We start from the raw sequence: 8,948 nt of genomic DNA, 5'->3' as shown, positions 1-8,948 counted from the left end.
CCTCAGCCAAAGTCTGCGGTCCTTCGGGACATTCCTGACGGGAGACTCCATCGACGGGTCCCGGGGGCCAAAGCGGGAGGCTCCCCCCGGATCCTGAACGAAAACAGGCCAAGCCTCTAGGCCTCAAGATGGCGGCCCGGGCTTCTCAAGGGCAGCGATGACCGCGGGCTGAGGACGCGTTCCCGACGCCCGCCGGCCGCTCCCGTTCCGTGCAGGACGCAGGAGCCGTTGGCGTCCCGTGGAAGCCCCCAAAACGGGAATCTCCCTTTTCCCGTCCCCCTTCCCGCCCCACACCGCCACCCCAATCCGCGCCCTGACAGGACGACGGGGCCGCGGCACCTCAACCCACTGCGCCTGCGCGCACGTCCCTTCCCACCCCTCACCTCCACCCCAACTCCGCGCCCCGACAGGACGACTGGGCCGCGGCACCTCAACCCACTGCGCCTGCGCGGGCGCTCGGGCGCCCCTTCCCACCCCAACTCCGCGCCTTGACAGGACGTCGGGGCCGCGGCACCTCAACCCACTGCGCCTGCGCGCGCATTCCCGCGCCCCTTCGCGCCCTGACAGGACGACTGGGCTGCGGCACCTCAACTCACTGCGCCTGCGCGCGCCCCTTCCCGCCCCTCACCACCGCCCCAAATCCGCGCCCTGACAGGACGACGGGGCCGCGGCACCTCAACCCACTGCGCCTGCGCTCGCGCGCCCGTTCCCACCCCTCCCCACCACAAGTCCGCGCCCTGACAGGACGACGGGGCCGCGGCACCAGCTCTCGCGCGCCCCTTTCCGCCCCTCACCACCACCCCAACTCCGCGCCCCGACAGGACGACGGGGCCGCGGCACCTCAACCCACTGCGCCTGCGCGCGCGCCCCTTCCCACCCCAAGTCCGCGCCCCGACAGGACGATGGGGCCGCGGCACTTCAACCCACTGCGCCTGCGCGCTCGCGCGCCCCTTCCCACCCCTCACCACCACCCCAACTCCGTGCCCTGACAGGACGACGGGGCCGCGGCACCTCAACCCACTGCGCCTGCGCGGGCGCTCGCGCGCCCCTTCCCACCCCAAGTCCGCGCCCTGACAGGACGACGGGGCCGCGGCACCTCAACCCACAGCGCCTGCGCGCGCGCCCCTTCCCACCCCAAGTCCGCGCCCCGACAGGACGACGGGGCCGCGGCACCTCAAGCCACTGCGCCTGCGCGCTCGCGCGCCCCTTCCCGCCCCTCACCTCCACGCACCGCCACCCCAACGCCGCGCCACCTCAACCCACTGCGCCTGCGCCCCTTCCCACCCCTCACCTCCACGCACCGCCACCCCAACTCCGCGCCCCGACAGGACGACGGGGCCGCGGCACCTCAACCCACTGCGCCTGCGCGCGCGCGCTCGCGCGCCCCTTCCCACCCCAAGTGCTTGCCCTGATAGGACGACGGGGCCGCGGTACCTCAACCCACTGCGCCTGCGCGCGCGCCCCTTCCCACCCCTCACCTCCACCCCAACTCCGCGCCCTGACAGGACGACGGGGCCCCGGCCCCTCAAGCCACCGCGCCTGCGCGCGCGCTCGCGCGCCCCTTCCCGCCCCTCACCTCTACGCACCGCCACCCCAACTCCGCGCCCTGACCCACTGCGCCTGCGCGCGCCCCCGCCGAGCCGTTAGCAACCGGCTCGGGCATGCGCCCTGCGCTTTGCGGTCGTCAGCAGGAGGGGCCGCCCGTCGTTCAGTCTAATCAGCACCAAGGAGAAGGCGGGCGAACGAATGAATCATGGGGTAATATCCCCAGGAGAGGAGGAGGGTTGGCGGCGGGGGTCGTCTCCTCGCTACCCCGAATTCGGCACTGGCCCTTTAAGCGGTGGGGCGAGGGACGGCGGCCGCATGATGGCGGCGAAGGCGCCCCGTTACCACAGAGGCTTTTCCGAGTCACGTGGGGCCGGCGGCGGCCAATGCCGAGGGCGTGCGTGGTGATGGCGACTGGGGGCCGCGGCTCGACGATTGGATAATGGGACGAGGCCCCGGGGGGCCGGGACTGGAAGGGGCCGTGTGCACGAGGCGGAGACAAAGCGGCGGGAGCGCGGATGGTCGTCCGCTTTATCGGGCGCCAAAGGCGGCGGCCCTGACGGGGGACACGGGGCGGGGCGGCCGCTTGGGGCGCCCGCGAGCTCCGAGGCCACTTCCGGGGGCCGTCGTTGACCGGCTGGAACCGGTTTTACCTCAGGCCCAGAAGCAGCGCCGCCATTGAAGCCGGGCATCATGGCCGGGCCGTGGGCCGTCGTCGGGGCGACGGCGAGAGGAGCCCCCCGACGCCTCTGAACCCCGCCATCGGGGCAGCCCGCCCAAGTGCCCTCGACGAACGCCTCAGCCACGAGATGGGGGGAACCCGACCCGCCACGCCCCCCGTGCCCGTGAAGGGGGTGTAGGACCTCGACGAAAGAGCCTTCATTCCCTACTTACCAACCCACCCCAGTTTGGACTACTAAAATACCGATTTTTCCCTCCCTTTTGGGGGAGAAAACCCATCACACAGAGCGGTTCAGAGTAACAATTAGTGTCCGCTTGAAGGGCGTATATTTACATTCTGACGCAGGACTTAAACCCCGGCGCAGTTATGGCCTTTACTAATTACAGCAGTCTGAACAGAGCCCAGCTGACCTTTGAGTACCTGCACACAAATTCGTAAGTATTCCCACTCATCCCTAACTCGTCTTTTGGTGTTAACGGTAGAACCTTCTTTCCCATCAGGGTTTCCTTTTTGGCTCTTTTAGCCCTGTCCCAGCAACTCGTCGATGAGTTGGCGCTCAGGGCTTTCCGTGGAAGCATTGCGATCGGTGGAGTGTAGCTCAGTGGGTAGCACAGAAGGATACGTCCGCTGTTTAGGCGACTGGATCAAGTTGCCCGTCCGTGTCACCGAAAGGAAATTCCCAGCCGACTTCCGTTTCTTTTCCGAGTCAGGTACGGTGGAGCAGTAGAAAACACTTGCTTTCTAAAATCGAAGCCAACCAAATGCTAGTTTGACAGGAATTCAGTAGGGTCAGGTACTATTTACGGCAACAGCAGAGAGATCGGCGATCAGGCAAGAAATTCACGGAGAAGCGTAAGCAGGAGTTCGCAAGAATGCTCATTTTGTCTCCCTGGGAAACTTAAACGGCCCATTAACGTTGTGAAGGAAATGAAGCGCCGAGGTTGCCCTCTTCTTGAAGAGTCTGCCCTTCGCAACCTTATAAACACAGGTATAGGAAATTTCCTCTGGGACGAGATTGTTTGCCGTGATGAAAAGAATATCACCATTCAGCCTTGAGCAGCCTGGGATGTTTTGGTGCCTTTGTCTTGGCACTCTTCATTCCCGGTTTTTCCAAATTCGCGAGTTGCATTAACGATCCCTCACTTCTGCTGTGAGAAAGGTAAGTATTCCCATTTTGGGGTCGAAGAGAGCGATCCTTCAGGATGGGCGTCCTCAAAACGAGGAAAGCGGAAATCCAACAACCACTTAGATGCTGATACACGCCAACGGAGGTGGAGGTTTCAGTCTTCGGAAGATGGAGAAGTTAATTCTCTGAGGTTGTCTCTGGGAAGGTTTTATGGAAGAGATCGTGTGGAAGTTGCCTGTTCCCCTGAGAGGATTGGAAATATGATCAGGCACATAAATTGCAGGGGTTTGCACCTTGATAAGCTTCCGTGCTTATGACATTCTTTCTCATACTGAAGAAATCAACACTTGGACCGCTCGATGGCTTTTTTTAGAAGGGAAATGGAGCTCCCATCTTGTTTTCCAGAAATGTATTTTTGTTTCAAGATGGCGGTTGCATTAACTAGTTGGAATCTCGGTCACAGAAAAGAATGCTGTGCTAGGATGCTAGGGAAAAGAATTGGTCATCCAGTTTTTGAAAATTCTGACCTTGTTTTTCTTATGGTGGCCATTTTGCTGCCCATTACACCTTCACTAGAAGGTGGTCTGAGCACTGGATGTTGTTGGGTTTTGAACCCCTTTTTAGTCTCTTTAAATAAGGGACTTAATTGGCAGAGTGATCCAACTGTTGAGCTATTTGAGGCTCTACTTGTTCCCTTTAGCAAGAGGAGAGTTGTAAATTGGGTAGTGATCCAGGTCCTTTTGTTTAGAACTGGCCCGACGCTATTCTTGCCCAGCTAAAGCAATTTTGGGAATTTGGAAACCGAGGGTTTTCCGTGTCCAGTCACAAGTTGACTTGTTGGTTTTTGTCACTTATTTGAAAGCTGTCAAAGCATTGGCAATTAACCATCTTCCCTTTTGACTTCTATTCTTAACTCTTTAACAAGTTTTAAAGGCCTGGGCTGTCTTAAAATCCTGAACATCTGGATCATTTTAAATTAAGCAAAACCTGCCTGCTCTTCCTCCACTCTGTTTGGCTTTGAATACGAAAGGCCATGGTTTATGTGGTAACCGTCTCGACTGCTGAATTAAATAAGAGCTGACCAGTTTAGTCTCACACCCTAAGTAGCACCCAGCAAAGGGGCAGGTATGAACATGTTAGATATCAAGTTTATCCAAATATTAAATGCTGCTGAAAAAAAGGCACTGACCTGTTTTTTGTTTTGTTTTGAGGTTTTTTTGATAGTCAAGTTTGGAAAAAAATTTAAAGATGGAATTTTTGAAATCAGCTACATGGCATTAAGATGAGCATTTCATGGACTGGCCTCGTTGGATCCTTGCTCTATTGTAGCCTTGTCGTCTGAGTGGAGGAATGCACCAAAACCAACCTAGAACTCCATTTATTTTACTACTCTATTTTACTTGTACGCATTTACTATTCTATTTATTTTGTTAATGATGTGCATTTAGCTTTAATTCTATTTGTTCTGATGACTTGAGACCTGTCCACATGTTTTGTTGTCTGTCTCCCCATTCTAGACTGTGAGCCCATTGTTGGGTAGGGATCGTCTCTATATGTTGCCAACTTGTACTTCCCAAGCGCTTAGTACAGTGCTGTGCACACAGTAAGCACTCAATACAATTGAATGAATGAATGAACCTAGAAATCCCTCCTAGGTTACGTGCCTTGAGGGGAGCCAAGACCTATCTTATTCATCCTGTAAAATGATAACCTTCAATACCCCAGGCTCCCTGATTAAAAATATATATGTGGCATGTGAATTTAAACACATCCAACAAGTCCTTATTTGTATTAGTGCAGTGGCCATCTCCTTTAGCTTTTAAAATTTTTTCTGCCTCAGGTCTGTGACTTTGAGACTTCAATATTAGGACGAAACATCCTTTGGAAACTTCAGATTCTTTAATTGGCATGCCTAATGGAGTATGGCAAAATTAATTTTAGCACATGCTTAATTAGGTTTTAACTACTGCTACTAGCACAAGTATTGGCACCTCAAAAGCAGTTCTGAAACTGTGGAGAGGCCAGGAAAAGTGGGCAAGGGATGAGGTGAGATCTCAGAAATGCCGCTGGTCAGGAAGCAGCTACCATTGCCACTTATCAATCTGCCATGCCGGGCCAGTTTATAACGGGCAGCCCCACCCAGAGAGCGCTCCCACCACCCGAGGCTGCAGGTTGGTAGAGAAAAGGAGCTTGCCATCCTGGGCTTGACGCTACTGATCTCAAGAGCAGCCATTCCAAAGGGGAACTGGCACTGCCATCCCAGAAACGGCTACCATGCGAGGCAGAAATGGCTTGGAACATTTTCTGTGTGCGTGTGTTGGAGAACACTGATGCCTGTGGCTGCGCACTCTAAAATAGTACAAATTCAAGGCCGGCTTTTAACTGAGGCTTTAAATGCAAATGTTAGTGGCATTATAAGTATTGGATTTCACTCGAGGTCTTGTATAGATGAACTTGGCCACAATAGCTCCAGGCTTTGTACAAGTGCATAACAGTGTGTCGTATACCATAGCCATTCAATAAACACTTTCTATCATGGTGATACAATAGTCATCATCATCATCAATCGTATTTATTGAGCACCTACAGTGTGCAGAGCACTGTACTAAGCGCTTGGGAAGTACAAGTTTGCAACACATAGAGACAGTCCCTACCCAACAGTGGGCTCACAGTCTAATGGCAGAAAGTTTACTTTGGGTATTGAGGGCATTTTTCTCTCTCTACTTTCCTCTTATTTTGAATGCTATATTTGGTTTGGTGTTTAAAACCGGAGACTCACTGATGCCTACGTTTCTATTTGGTTTGCCTTTTTTAAATAGGGTGCAAGAAATGGGAAACCTGCCTTTCAAATAAGGCCAGTAATTGATCAAAGGCCTTACTAATACCCATCCTCATTTAAATTAGGTAGAGGTTATTTCTTCATTACCATCAGGCCCACAAAAAGACAAAACACCTGCCTCTTGTGGAGATGGAATTCTCCAATTTTTCCCATAGAAATTTTCTAGATAGAAATTTAGTGATAAAAGAGGTAACTCTGAAGGAAAAGAATTTTCAGAATGGGATCAGGGTAAGGGAGACAGCTGGAATGAAACATTTTTAGTGAAATCTTCCACTTGCAGTAAAGGCCAATTCATGGATTGGGGTTTTTTTGAGAATTAATATCTGAATAATTTAATGGTGTTTTAGACTTCTCAATAGGTTACTATTTGCCCTTCTTCAAAATAATTATTTCTTTATGGAATGGCAGTTTTTTATTAACTGAATTTCTCCTTGGGAGAAGTAGTGAAGAGCATTTGAGTTGTATTAACGTATACGTGCGTCTGAGGCGCCTTGGAACTCTGCTTTTGGAAAATATTTCGGTAAGGTTTCCACTCCGAACAAAGAAGCACAGTGAAATTCAAGGAGTAACATTGCAGTTATTGATGTGCTCAAGTACTTTTTTTCTTTCCCTCCTTACGACAGATGGCCGTTTAATGGTTCATCTAGTTAAGGACCAGGGATATGCTCTTCTTTTGCCATATTTGCTAAACTTGACTTAATCAGTTTTTTCCTAAGTCTTGCTTAACTTAATCAGTTTTTTCTCAATTTAAGCCAAGGCCCCTATTCTTAATGTTGTCTTCATTAATTTGAAAATGTATGGATAAAATATCAAAGGAAAAGGATTTGCATTCATTTGTGCCTTGTGGCTTTTTATTTTTAATCAAATTTTCATAGGCTCCTTGGCTACAACTAAAATGGAGCTTTGGGAAGAAAATTGAGATTAATTAACCAATATGATATTCTATTTTTGTGTACCAAAATTAAAAATGGATATCATTATATGGATGAATTCAGCATAAAACTTGTTAGCATTGTTCTACCTTTTTTGTTTAAAAAGCAAATTTTTGAAAGATTTGGGTTCCTCTGGGCTAAAATCTAGATGACAACTCAAATCTTTTCACTCACTTTAAACAAATGATGAACACAGTCATAATATATAATTTCCCTTTCCGTCACAGTGAGCCCAGACCTTCTTCTTGATGCCCCCATGGTTTGGAGGTGGGAAAAGGTCTCCTTTTCCCACTTCCACCTCTTCCCTTCTGTTTCCCAGTTTCTCCTTCCTTCCCACATATGGAGCTCCCCATTTGTACATGAGCTGCAAATAATCACTATTCTATTTTTTTGTAAAGTATAAGCCATCTACCCCCCCCCCCCCCCAAAAAAGTAAATTGGCCAATAGCACTAAATTATTTTCCTGCTGAAATCAAGTTAGTGGATGGGGCTCCCATGGAATGGGGACAATTGTCCAAGAAAAGAAGGAGAGCACAGGAAGAGATACAGACTTTTAATATTCTCAAAGCAATGGTCAGAGTAGATTTTTGTTGGTATTTCAGCACAGTGTACTGTTTCACCTTGGTTTACTCAAAATTTTACTTAATAATTTGGTTAGCTTTAATTTGTTGCAATGAATGAACCAGAAAATGGACTATATTTACTGTGAAGTTCTCTATAGGAATGTTCTAATTTTCTAAGTCTGAGGCCATTACTAATAGCTAAGAACTATGTTGCAGTGATAAGAGTTTTTGTTTCTTTTTTTTCCCCAATCTTGGCTTTAAATTGTAAGACAGTTCCAGTGTCCTAATAATTTTGCTGATTGTGTATTTGGCATTTCAGAACCACTCATGAGTTCTTGTTTGGTGCACTTGCTGAACTTGTTGATAATGCCAGGTATGTATCTTTTAAGTATTTATGCTCTACTTGGATTGCTAAATGGTGACTTTTTCTGACTTAACCAGTGACCTTAAGCACGTGGCTCTCAGAATTATTTTCTGAAGATATTTTTGGCAACATCTGTCATAAAGTACATATCAAAGTTAAGAAAAGCTTCACTTTCAGAATCCTTTTGACAGGCAGCTCTGCTATGCTGTCTGCTTTGTTTTAACAACTGTTTTTGAGAAACTGCCTGTCCTTGAGTTTTCTACTCAGTTTCTTATGACAGTACATAAAATCTGGGAGTCCGGATCATGGGGGATTGCTGGTCTACCCCATGATCTGTAAGCCTCAACCGATATCCCAACCAACTATTACAGAGGAGTCTGTTGGTCCTTCAGGCCCTCCCTCCCACCACCTCACCTCTACTCCACCATGTCCCGAGCCCTTTCTTGCAGGCCGAGTTCTTGGCTATATCTGGAGCCTTCGGTGGAGGCGGCATGGGAAGGACTGGAGAAAAGTGGCAGAAGTCTAACCCCAGTAATAATAATTGTGGTATTTGTTAAGCGCTTACTCTTTGCCAGACACTGTACTAAGAGCTGGAATGGATACAAGCCAATCAGGTTGACACAGTCCCCGTCCCACGTGTGGCTCACAGTCTCAATCCCCATTTTATAGATGAGGGAACTGAGGCCTAGAGAAGGGAGGTGCCCAAGGTCACGGAGCAGACAAGTGGCGGGGCCTGGATTAGAACCCAAAGCAGGAAAACCTTTGCTCAGCTACCCACCCCTCCTGCCTTCCTCCATCCCTTTCTGGTCCCTTCTGATCTGTGGCTTTAAATTTGGCGTCCCTGGAATGGAAGGGGCAGCAGAGCTGATGGTCAGTGAATGGGAACCGTGAGGCAAG

At 50.3% G+C, this 8,948-nt stretch overlaps 1 protein-coding gene across 2 annotated transcripts in view; it reads left to right on the top strand.

Annotated features, from left to right (window-relative positions):
* Positions 1-1,643: 1,643 nt before the first annotated feature.
* The window catches only part of MORC2 (MORC family CW-type zinc finger 2), a 55,536-nt gene continuing 48,231 nt past the window's right edge, over positions 1,644-8,948 (top strand). For both annotated transcript variants that reach the window (XM_038762462.1, XM_038762464.1), the window contains exons 1-2: positions 1,644-2,661; positions 8,007-8,060. In XM_038762462.1, the coding sequence (XP_038618390.1) occupies positions 2,594-2,661; positions 8,007-8,060 (122 nt within the window). In that variant the 5' untranslated portion in view covers positions 1,644-2,593. The remainder of the gene's footprint in view (positions 2,662-8,006; positions 8,061-8,948) is intronic.

The sequence above is a fragment of the Tachyglossus aculeatus genome, chromosome 21 (assembly GCF_015852505.1).
Source record: "Tachyglossus aculeatus isolate mTacAcu1 chromosome 21, mTacAcu1.pri, whole genome shotgun sequence".
NCBI classification, from domain to species: Eukaryota; Metazoa; Chordata; class Mammalia; order Monotremata; family Tachyglossidae; genus Tachyglossus; species Tachyglossus aculeatus.
This window is presented reverse-complemented; position numbering and strand designations above follow the sequence as displayed.